At 42.8% G+C, this 12,738-nt stretch overlaps 1 protein-coding gene across 39 annotated transcripts in view; it reads right to left on the reverse strand.

Moving 5' to 3' along the window:
- LOC118382816 (nebulin-like) overlaps window positions 1-11,843 on the reverse strand; it is a 67,487-nt gene extending 55,644 nt beyond the window's left edge. For 38 of the 39 annotated variants that reach the window (XM_052503413.1, XM_052503502.1, XM_052503510.1 and 35 more), the window contains exons 1-5: window positions 5,031-5,612; window positions 4,826-4,900; window positions 3,356-3,424; window positions 2,971-3,072; window positions 122-232 (exon numbers count right to left, since the gene is read on the reverse strand). In XM_052503413.1, coding sequence (XP_052359373.1) covers window positions 122-232; window positions 2,971-3,072; window positions 3,356-3,424; window positions 4,826-4,900; window positions 5,031-5,477 — 804 coding nt within the window. In that variant the 5' untranslated portion in view covers window positions 5,478-5,612. Of the gene's footprint in view, window positions 1-121; window positions 233-2,970; window positions 3,073-3,355; window positions 3,425-4,825; window positions 4,901-5,030; window positions 5,613-11,701 lie in introns of those variants that run through there. The other variant, XM_052503351.1, reaches the window with a different exon arrangement.
- Window positions 11,844-12,738: the final 895 nt, after the last annotated feature.

Genomic DNA, 12,738 nt, shown 5'->3' on the forward strand with positions numbered 1-12,738 from the left:
TGACTTCAAGCTCAAGATGATCAGGCTGGACATATTCAGCCAAGCAATTACACTCTATAACGCTTCTGTGTAGCTAAGTCAGAGAGGCTGAAATAACAAGGAGGTTTGGTGTGATCACTACCTCACTCTGTAGCTCGGAGGCCTCTCTGGCGTGTTGGGTCGCCATTGTTTCTGGAAGCACTGAGTAGAGACACATTGCTGTTTCCAACTTTCCTTCCTCCTTGTACTTGGTCTAAAACATAACAGAGATGGAAAGACAATACAAATAATCCCTACTAGTATCCATGCTAAGACAAATGCACAAACACAAAACATACCTGTGTCATAGTTTATGAACATAGTCTAAAATGACAAAGTGCTTACGACAAAAAACGACTTAAAATTATAAGGAAAGGGCCTCCCGGGTGGCGCAGTGGTCTAGAGACTCTGGGTTCATGCCCAGGCTCTGTCGCAGCCGGCCGCCGTGAGGTCCGGGAGGTCTGTGGGGCGACACAAATTGGCCTAGCGTCGCCGGGTTAGGAAGGGGATGGCCGGTAGGGATATCCTTGTCTCATCGCGCACTAGCGACTCCTGTGGCGGGCCGGGCGCAGTGCACGCTAACCAGGTCGCCAGGTGCACGGTGTTTCCTCCGACACATTGGTGCGGCTGGCTTCCGGGTTGGATGTGCACTGTGTTAAGAAGCAGTGCGACTTGGTTGGGTTGTGTTTTAGAGGACGCTTGGCTTTCGACCTTCGTCTCTCCCAAGCCCGTACGGGAGTTGTAGTGATGAGACCAGATACAGTGGGGCAAAAAAGTATTTAGTCAGCCACCAATTGTCCAAGTTGTCATACTTAAAAAGATGAGAGAGGCCTGTAATTTTCATCATCGGTACACTTCAACTATGACAGACAAAATGAGAAGAAAAAATCCAGAAAATCACATTGTAGGATTTTTTATGAATTTATTTGCAAATTATGGTGGAAAATAAGTATTTGGTCAATAAACAAAAGTTTATCTCAATACTTTGTTATATACCCTTTGTTGGCAATGACAGAGGTCAAACGTTTTCTGTAAGTCTTCACAAGGTTTTCACACACTGTTGTTGGTATTTTGGCCCATTCCTCCATGCAAATCTCCTCTAGAGCAGTGATGTTTGGGGGCTGTTGCTGAGCAACACAGACTTTCAACTCCCTCCAAAGATTTTCTATGGGGTTGAGATCTGGATACTGGCTAGGCCACTCAAGGATCTTGCAATGCTTCTTACGAAGCCACTCCTTCGTTGCCCGGGCGGTGTGTTTGGGATCATTGTCATGCTGAAAGCCCCAGCCACGTTTCATCTTCAATGCCCTTGCTAATGGAAGGAGGTTTTCACTCAAAATCTCACGATACATTGCCCCCTTCATTCTTTCCATTACACGGATCAGCCGTCCTGGCCCCTTTGCAGAAAAACTGCCCCAAAGCATGATGTTTCCACCCCCATGCTTCACAGTAGGTATGGTCTTCTTTGGATGCAACTCAGCATTCTTTGTCCTCCAAACACGACGAGTTGAGTTTTTACCAAAAAGTTATATTTTGGTTTCATCTGACCATATGACATTCTCCCTATCTTCTTCTGGATCATCCAAATGCTTTCTAGCAAACTTCAGACGGGCCTGGACATGTACTGGCTTAAGCAGAGGGACACATCTGGCACTGCAGGATTTGAGTCCCTGGAGGCGTAGTGTGTTACTGATGGTAGGCTTTGTTACTTTGGTCCCAGCTCTCTGCAGGTCATTCACTAGGTCCCCCCGGGTGAGATCTTGCGTGGAGCCCCAGATTGAGGGAGATTATCATTATTATGTCTTCCATTTCCTAATAATTGCTCCCACAGTTGATTTCTTCAAACCAAGCTGCTTACCTATTGCAGATTCAGTCTTCCCAGCCTGGTGCAGGTCTACAATTTTGTTTCTGGTGTCCTTTGACAGCTCTTTGGTCTTGGCTATAGTGGAGTTTGGAGTGTGACTGTTTGAGGTTGTGGACAGGTGTCTTTTATACTGATAACAAGTTCAAACACGTGCCATTAATACAGGTAAAGAGTGGAGGACAGAGGAGCCTCTTAAAGAAGAAGTTACAGGTCTGTGAGAGCCAGAAATCTTGCTTGTTTGTAGGTGACCAAATACTTATTTCCACCATAATTTGCAAATAAATTCATTAAAAATCCTACAATGTGATTTTCTGGATTTTTGTTTTGTTTTTGTCTGTCATAGTTGAAGTGTACCTATGATGAAAATTACAGGCCTCTCTCATCTTTTTAAGTGGGAGAACTTGCACAATTGGTGGCTGACTACATACTTTTTTGCCCCACTGTAGTAACTACAAACAATTGGATACCACGAAATTGGAGGTAAAGGGGGCACATCTTTTATTTTTTTATTAAAAAATGATAAGGAAATAACCAGAGGAAATGTGCACTACTGTTTTAATGCTTTTAGGATGTTGGACCAAGCGTAAAATTATTTTTTTGCTTCTATCCATGTTTAAAAGACCAGCCAAGCCTTTTTCACAGTGAAAGGTCACATTATATGAATATATTAAGCTTGTGAGATCTTAAGGTGAAGCATCCGTGTTGAATATTGATGTGAGTTTTATTCAGTCAAACTGTTTTTTGTCTGTTTATGTGCATGATGTATGTACACACATCTACACACATTCATATGTGTGTTATGAATGTGTGTGTTGATAGAAGCGGAATGCACTTTAAAAGTGCAACTAGGGCCTGTTAACAAAAGACAGGACAGTCTATCCACAAGTAGAGCACCAAAACAATACCTTTCTATCACAGGGCTGACAGACACTGTGACTGGCATGACAAAGCTCAGCGCTGAGGAATGTGTTGTGTCTCTGCGGTTTGCCAAGGTGCCAAGGACAGGGGAGAGAGAGAGTGAGATAGGGGGAGGGGAAGAGCGAGAGAGAGACATAGACAGAGAATGACGTCAACAACACACAACTCACCTCAGAGATGAAAGCGTTGATGTTCTTGGAATGCTGAAACTCTACATCGGGGATGAAGAGGTTCTGGGCCTTGGATTTCTCATAGCCCTCCTTGTATTTCACCTACAGGGTAGCAGGTAGCAGTGTTATGTTTTGTTATTTTCTCTTTCTTAGGCCCACCACCACCCACTATATTTGAAGGACAACTTTATTATTTTAATAACATGGTTATGACAAACAGTAAAATACAGGTCGATACAAAGCATACCGTTATCTACACAGGCTGCTTTTCCTCCTAAACCTTTACAGGTGGCTACACCCCATTACTGGACACTGAGCCAATCCTGCCACATTCTCCCACAAAAACAACAGGCTGTAAAGAACAAAGAGGATGAATCCTACTTACGTCACTTGCCAGAACACTGCATCTCCTGGCAAAACCGGGTTCGGGCAAGACGGGCTTAGCAGCCGAGGCCTGACAGGAGGACAAAGCACATAGTTACAGTCTGCAGAGGGTTAAAACCTGTAGGATGACAGCTGATATGTTGGGCCTCATAATGGTTGAAAATAAGCTTATTGCAAGCTACAGTAATTAGGTAATGACACATGTATTTTACCAGGTAAATTGACTGATAACACATTTTCATTTACAGCAACGACCTGGGGAATAGTTACAAGGGAGAGGAGAGTGGATGAATGAGCCAGTTGGAAGCTAATAAACTAATAAGGCACTTTATATGGGTGACCGTGCACCAAGAGCTCATTACTAATGAATACAGTAACTTAAGTGTATGGGTCTGCTTGGCACGTTGTCTGACTGTACCGGTTGTGTTACAGTGTCTATTGTAGCTACAGCATGAAGCAGACAAAAGCTCAGCTAGACAATTGTTCCTCTGGCTGATACTGCTTATCAATGCTTTTCCATTTGGACACTGTACCAACCACTGGCATGGCATTACAATGGGGGCATATATTTGACCTTCTACATTTTACCAGCAAAAAGTCAGGCAAAAAAAAGCTTCTACATCTCCAGAACAGGGGGGAATAGAGAAGGTCTTTCCATGTATTCAACTAGGGGACTCAGACACTGAAGAGAGAGGAAAAGAAAACATGAAATATAATAAAACTACGCGGAAGTAATATACTGTAGTGTCAGAATGTTCATTATTTATGTCCTATAATCATGTTTCCACAAATTAATTTTTTCCTGCCAAAAGTATTCAAATAGCCAGAGTGCTTCTCCGCTCGTGTGAAATTGTATGGCCAGCAGTTGCTAAAAGTTTTATCTCCACTAAGTGGTGGGTGTGATAATTAGAGAGCACTTTGAGACTTGTCGGAATTATTCTACATCACAGATGGTTAACAAGTAATTATGCAGATTCATGGTGCAAAATAATTGGTTTATTATGTTGACAGACAACAGGGAAACATTCAAATGGCCAATCGCAAATCTCTTTAACCAGTCATCCCGCCCTCACGTTTTTTCTCCATATTACCAGAGGAAAAATGAAGGGGCGGGGTCTTCTGAATGATAAGCAGCTGAAATCCAAAATAGCTATTTTAGGACACCTTCAGACGCCAGACTCACCTCTTTTTGAGCTTAGCTTCCATAGTAATCTCTATCTCCTAAGGGTGTTGAGCACAAAAAAGGGTCCAACCTCTCATTTCAGTCCAGATTAATTATCCCCAGATTGGCCAACAAGCCTCTTCATCTGTGGTGCTGTGGTGTAGGCATGACTAAATCCCTCAAGGGCTTTCCTCCAAATCCTTTACAGGTGGCTATAACCCATTACTGGACACTGCAGTGAATCCTGCCACAACTTCACACAATTACAACAGGCTGTATTAGAGAACACAGAGGATGAATTCTACTTACGTCACTTGCTAGAACACTGCACCTCCTGGCGACATGCACACTGGGTCTGCGCAAGACGGGCTTAGCAGTCGAGGCCTGACAGGAGAACAAAGCACATAGCTACAGTAGGTATAAATCCCCCCACAGCTTTAGAAAAGCATGCCAGTCTGTGCCAAGGTCATCAGAAAGACACACAGGCCGGGGCAACGCCAACTGGCGTTCTCACCTCGACTGCCCCTTCTGTGCCATGCTCGTCCACCGCTGCTTCTCCCAGCACCGTTTCCTCCGATGGTTCTTCCATCCAGGTGACTCGTCCTGTAGCACGCTTGACCACCACTGCTTCTCCCGACACGGTTTCCTCTGACATTCCTTCCATCAAGGTGACTGTTTTCTCCGACGTTCCTTCCATCAAGGTGACCGTTTCCTCTGACGTTCCATCCATCAAGGTGACCGTTTCCTCCGACGTTCCTTCCATCAAGGTGACCGTTTCCTCCGACGTTCCTTCCATCAAGGTGACCGTTTCCTCTGACGTTTCTTCCATCGAGGTGAGAGCTTTTCCCGACGTTTCTTCCATCAAGGTGACCGTTTCCTCCGACGTTTCTTCCATCGAGGTGAGAGCTTTTCCCGACGTTTCTTCCATCAAGCTGCCCGTTTCCTCTGAAGTTTCTTCCATCTAGGTGACTTCTGGGTAAAGAAAACAGTAAAACACACAAAATAGATGGTTTTGAGGCAGGTAATGTAAATGTGGCCAGCCTAAGAGTCAAAACGCTGTTCTGGAAGGATTTCGTTTTCTGCCTCAACTCTCCCTCTTGACTCTATGTTGGGTACTCGTTATCATCCCCACTTTCCCGATTTAGACCCCACTTAGGGCGTTATCAATGGTGATGCCGTACATGTGAATCAGAGGGCCAGTCTTAAGGGTGGGAGGGTGAGGAGGTTCAGGAAAGGTGTTGCACACTGGATGGAATGTCCCAATCCAGACGTGTCCTCTAATAACAAAAGTATTTTTGTTATTTGAGATAACAAGTGCAAGTCCAAAAAGGCAACACCCTCCTTAACCTTCAACCTTTAACCTTACAAAAAACCTTCACTGGCCTGACCTTATGGGTAACCATGACAGAATGAAGAGACCAGTGGAGAGGAGTGAAAAGTTGAGGCCAATAAAGCAGATATGGAGGAGTTGGCATGAGAATAATATTACCAGAGCGCTTTACACTCTTGTCCTCCCACTCAGTCTCCAAACAAGCTGATTGGATGCAGGACACAATTAATTGGCGTTAACATTCAATATCCCTAATTTAGACCTGACTATTACCATAATTGACCCCTAAATATAGGGCTTTAGGCACCAGTCCTGTGGGAGGTTTTCTCCTCTTATTATATGTAGTGGAATAGGGTAGCATTGGGTTTGTATGGCACAAAGAAAGCTAGATAGCTTTAACTAGATTACAGACCCATTTGGAACCAAATCTTGATACCAGTGAGTCTACAGTGAGGAAATTCAATTTGGCCCAGTGACTCATGTTGCAACAAGCAGCACTTGTTGTTATTATGTATCCTGCCAAGATGGAATGTGAGGAAATTCACTTGTAGGTGCAAAGTCGTCAGCATACAGTAAATTACAGTTCTCTAAAATTTTATTTTATTTTACCTTTATTTAACCAGGTAGGCTAGTTGAGAACAAGTTCTCATTTGCAACTGCGACCTGGCCAAGATAAAGCATAGCAGTGTGAACAGACAACACAGAGTTACACATGGAGTAAACAAAGAAATCAAGTTGTTTCGCATTGCTCTCAATGCCCTGGCTTCTAGCCATTTAAATTACACAGAAAAGTCAAAGAGATAGCAAATAAATATAACACATTAACATTCTAATCTGAAGAATGCCTGTTTTAAAACTAGATCCTGTAGAACCGCAGTGTGCCAGTCAATAGCTCTAGCAACAGCACTCCCTATTAGCAGAGAGGTCGTCCATGGGAAGTCAGTTAAAGAAGGCCCTATTCTTCCTGCATGCGGTCATGTGCCTGGGCTCTTATCTCAAAGGCACTGAGCAGAGCTGTGGTAGCAGAGCCCTCACCTTTATTCAGCCTCAACACAAAAGAGCCTTCACCTTTTAGCTCAAACCACCTGCCAGCCGTATGTTTGACACCCCTGAGTTGTATAATGCTCGTTTCGCTGTGTAGATGGATATGTGAATGAATTTCTGCTATACAATACTTTTCTTTCTCTGGTTCACCTGAGAGGAACTGAAACCAATGTGTTTACTTCTGAGTAAGTGTGTCAGGGGGAAAAAGTTAGGGGTTTTGAACACACACAAAAAGGACAAAACAATTCAACGTTGTTTGTAGAGCATGCAATGGCTATTAGTAAAATTGTTGTGTGGTGGTATTATACATTTGGTATTTTAAACATGTCATGGTGTAATAATGTTATATGATATACTGTTTTAGATGTAATGTAAGGGCCTTAATGTGTTTGGAACTCAGGAAGAGTAGCTGCTTGGTAGGAACTAATGGGGATCCATAATAAACCCCCGGGTAGAGGGTTTTAATGTCAATTTATAGGATACTGTGAAGGGTTAAGTTTTTCTGACTGAAATCAGTCATCACCCTCATTACCTCATGCCCACCCACCTATGCACAACTTCTACTCTGCAATCAGTACAAACAAGATTCTAGGAAACAGCAAGAGATGTGCATGTTTTGGGGTCCTCCACACATTTGAGGCTATTACAGTGGAAAAACAATCACTGACAGCCATATGTCATCCCTGTCCACCGTCTAATCTAATAGAAACAGACTTTTACCATTCTGCCACGACTACCAGCAACGGTAGTCTGGGATGATATTGCCAGCTCATCAATTTTCATTTACAGTTGAGAGTACTGTCAGTGACCTAAAGCTTTCTCCATCGCTGACAGAGTTATTCATACGACCCAGAGAAGCCAAGGGTGTGGACTGTAGCAATTCAACCATCAATTAGTGTCAATCAATTAGAGTTCATTGAAATGTAGTACTATGGAGCAAATAACATCTTAGCAGTCCTTTAGGATTGGAGAGGAGAAGTCTTGTAGGTTTCTGGTTGGGTTCTCCTGTGACACACGACATTCCCGAGATAGATGAGCACCACATTGACTGTGAAAGTCATTCATTAGACTTCTCGCCTAAATAGAACTGCAGGTCGCTATGGCAGATTATATGTTGGAGGTAATGAGGTTTCAGTAATGTGGATCACAATATGCACTGCTCTTTAGAGGGTCATTTTTGAAGACAATGATGTTGCACGAAAACTGGGTTCAACCTGTATTTGTTTTCTTTTAAACACTTTAGCTTCGCCAGATTGAGCTGGAATCAATGGAATGGTCCCAAATGTGCAACTCCCTACCATCTGGCACTCCAGGCAGGCTCCATTAAAATGCTCAAAGTATTTAGAAGAAAACAAAACCTCAGGTTTGGACTTTACATTGTGGAGTGAGGTTTGGGCTGAATAGTGTGCCCATCCATACAGTAGCATGAACAGGACCGTTCATACAGTAGCATGAACAGGGTGGCATGGGCCAAAATGATTTGTATTAGTTTTTTTAGTAGGGTGTCAGATGCTGGTTTAAGTTCACTCAACCATTTCAAAGGGGGACCAAACAGCCAAAATCTCGAGATAAAATTCGACCCATTGTCTCCTTTGAAGCTCTGTCAACATCGCTTGCAGAAAAATCCAAAACAAACATACCTGAGGGCCAATCATGTGGTCACTGCTGCACTTCACCTCCTGTGAACACTATCGCTACTTTCCATTTAGTCACATTTTACATCAGAGCCACAAAAGCCTGTGCTTTTGATACATCACGTCAGCACTATTTATAAAGTACTGATTGCAAATCCACTGCCTCGGTCCGTTAGCAGTAAATTGGGGATGCAGTATGAGAACTAAAATCCTTGATTTACAATAAGTCACCTTATGTTTTTTTTTTTAACATGATCTTGACAATAGCTAAAATGTATTTATTCATAATTTACTCATCCTGTATTCGCACAGGTGGGGCGGCAGGTAGCCTAGTGGTTAGAGCATTGGACTAGTAACCGGAAGGTTAGGAGGGAAACAGGGATGGGACAGCCTTTAGAGTGGGACTCGCACCCCTCCTATGGACCGCATTAACATAAACAACCAATCCCAAATAAAATGATATTTTCTGGTTAGATTAAAAGGAAAATGAGTCCCAAAATCAACGCAACAGAAAAGGGATTTCTATCCAGTTATTTTCAAATTAGGGATAATTCAAAACAGCTACTGCATATCCGTGTACAGTTGAAGTCGGAAGTTTACATACACTTTATATATATAATATAATAATAATAATATAATATATAATAATAATATATATATAATATAATAATATAATAATAACACTTTAGCCAAATACATTTTCACAATTCCTGACATTTAATCAAAGTAAAAAGTCTTAGGTCTGTCTTAGGTCAGTTAGGATCACCACTTTATTTTAAGAATGTGAAATGTCAGAATAATAGCAGAGAGAATGATTTCTTTCAGCTTTTATTTCTTTCATTACATTCCCAGTGGGTCAGAAGTTTACATACGCTCAATTAGTATTTGGTAGCATTGCCTTAAATTGTTTAACTTGGGTCAAATGTTTTGGGTAGCCTTCCAAAAGCTTCCCACAATAAGTTGGGTGAATTTTGGCCCATTCCTCCTGACAGAGCTGATGTAACTGAGTCAGGTGTGTAGGCCTCCTTGCTCGCACATGCTTTTTCAGTTCTGCCCACACATTTTCTATGGGATTGAGGTCAGGGCTTTGTGATGGTCACTCCAATACCTTGACTTTGTTGTTCCTAAGCCATTTTGCCACAACTTTGGAAGTATGCTTGGGGTCATTGTCCATCTGGAAGAACCATTTGCGACCAAGCTTTAACTTCCTGACTGACGTCTTGAGATATTCCTTCAATATATCCACATAATTTTCCTCCCTCATGATGCCATCTATTTTGTGAGGTGCACCAGTCCCTCCTGCAGCAACGCACCCTGACAACATGATGCTGCCACCCCCCTGCTTAACCGTTGAGATGGTGTTCTTCGGCTTGTAAGCCTCCCCCCTTTTCCTCCAAACATAATGATGGTCATTATGGCCAAACAGTTCTATTTTTATTTCATCAGACCAGAGGACATTTCTCCAAAAAGTACAATCTTTGTCCCCATGTGCAGTTGCAAACCGTAGTCTGGCTTTTTTATGGCGGTTTTGGAGCTGTGGCTTCTTCCTTGCTGAGTAGTCTTTCAGGTTATGTCAATATAGGACTCGTTGTACTGTGGATATAGATACTTTTGTACCTGGTTCCTCCAGCATCTTCACAAGGTCCTTTGATGTTGTTCTGGGATTGATTTGCACTTTTCGCACCAAAGTACATTAGTCTCCTTCCTGAGCGGTATGATGGCTGCATGGTCCCATGCTGATTATACTTGCGTACTATTGTTTGTACAGATGAATGTGGTACCTTCAGGTGCTTGGAAATTGCTCCCAAGGATGAACCAGACTTGTGGAGGTCTACAGTTTTTTCAGAGGTCTTGGCTGATTTCTTTTGATTTCAAACAAAGATTTGAAATCAATGATGTCAAACAAAGAGGCACCGAGTTTGAAGGTAGGCCTTGAAATACATCCACAGGTACACCTCCAATTGACTCAAATTATGTCAATTAGCCTACCAGAAGCTTCTAAAGCAATGACATCATTTTCTGGAATTTTACAAGCTGGTTAAAGGCACGGTCAATTTAGTGTATGTAAACTTCTGACCCACTGACCCAATTATGTGAATTATAAGTGAAATAATCTGTCTGTAAACAATAGTTGGAAAATTACTTGTGTCATGCACAAAGTAGATGTCCTCACCGACTTGCCAAAACTATAGTTTGTTAACAAGAAATGTGTGGATTGTTTTAAAAACGAGGTTTAATGACTCCAATCTAAGTATGTAAACTTCCGACTTCAACTGTATGTATGATGAAGTTGCTGATGCATATGGGAAGACTGTTTGTATAAATAACCCCATGCATGTTTTTCCATGTTATTTGGGATTTGATAACAGGGTAAGGCTGGTAGGCGTGGTGCAGCTAAAAAGAGCCCGTAACAACCCAGATGTGGTTGAAAACCACACCAGAGGATTCTGGGCCAGTGCGGTAGAAGTGGGGCAGTGGGTGTGTATTTTGGGGGGCCTCCGCTCTGCATTCTTAGCGTCATACTAGCCATGATGCAGAAACAGAAGGCATTCAACCCTGTCTCAGTACTATACCATTCATATACAAGTCAACCGTGTACATGTTGTTCTGAGGCTAATGTAGCATTAGTTGCTAACTAGCATTAGCAGCTAAACCTGAGGGTAATGTAGCATTAGCCACTAACTAGCATTAGCACCTAAACCTGAGGGTAATGTAGCATTAGCCACTAACTAGCATTAGCACCTAAACCTGAGGGTAATGTAGCATTAGCAGAAGGATAGATGTCTCATGCTCTGGCACGATGCTTTTAGGCCCTGAAAACCTGCCAAAAGTGCTAGATGACACACACACAGGCATTTAATAGATGTTGTATAATAAAGATTTATTAGGCTGGTATTTGGATTAGACTAGCAGCATTCATATGCTCCTCTCTGATAGCACTTTTTAGAGTAAAAAATAACATAACAACAAAGAATTTCCTATAGGGTTCAGAGTGTCCTCCTGGTAACAGAACCAAGCGTTGGTTTTAGAGTGCCCTCCACGTGTGCTCTGATGTGTTAGTTAATGAAGGAGGTAGGTGTATCCACGGTAATACTCTACGGGTGGGTTTACACAGCGGAATAATGCAATCACACAGTCAGACGACTTGACCCTGAGCAGTGAGTGGGGGTCGCTTACCTGGATCAGCAGTGGTTAATGTGCCACATCTGGGACGATGGTGCCCGTAACCCTATCCTCCCCCTGGAGGACCTGTGGGCACTAAAATCAGATATGGTGAGAGCACATACAACAGGGGTGACAAACTCATTCCATGGAGGGCTGAGTGTCTGCTGGTTTTTGGTTTCTCCTTTCAGTGTGTCCAATTAAGACCTAGACAACCAGGTGAGGGGAGTTCCTAACTGATCAGTGACCTTATTTCATCAATATAGTACAAGGGAGGATCGACACTCAGCCCTCCGTGGAATTAGTTAGACACATAACATACAGTATGTAGAAGAGTAAGGTCTGGATTCAATCCGTATCACTTTAGTATCTCGGAAGACCTGCATTAAAATGTAAAGGTAATTTCTGACATATGCAGCGTTTACCATGAGTGAAGTCTCAGCGATGGTGGGAACATTACCTTTAACTGTTAATCGTGCTATGAAGCGGATCTTCAGCGCCAAGGACTGAATAGAGCCCCTAGTGTGTTGTATTTAAAGGGGACTCAAGACAATGCCATCAGTCTAAAGCAGTGTCCTTTCCTTGTCTCCTTTACTTTGAACTGATGTGAAAACACTTGACAGTAGGACCTCCCTAGTAGGAATCCCCCATGTGGATTCACCCACACTGTCTTATGTAGCAGATAAAGGAAACGAGGACAGGAGAGGAAGCCAAATTAGACTATTGAGATGCACCCGAGGTAGATTTCTCACCTGATAGGAGTGTTGAATTCGTTTGGCAGCACATTTGGTCTCAGCATACTCTTGAGTCGAGGGGTTGGCACAGGGATGTTCACTGGCACCGCTTAACTGTTATATGTCATCTACATAAACTGAGGCTGGCCGTGTGAAGGCCCCTCGTGCACTTACCAGTACTGTAGTGTGTGCATGTGTGGGTGTCATTATGGAAAGGTAGACATTCAGTACGTGTATTATTTCAATGTAGTCAGTCTGTGATACAGAAGAGAGATTATGAGTTGATAGGACCAGATAAGAGAAGAAAGAGAGAGAGGA

The sequence above is a fragment of the Oncorhynchus keta genome, chromosome 4 (assembly GCF_023373465.1).
Source record: "Oncorhynchus keta strain PuntledgeMale-10-30-2019 chromosome 4, Oket_V2, whole genome shotgun sequence".
Lineage (NCBI taxonomy): Eukaryota > Metazoa > Chordata > Actinopteri > Salmoniformes > Salmonidae > Oncorhynchus > Oncorhynchus keta.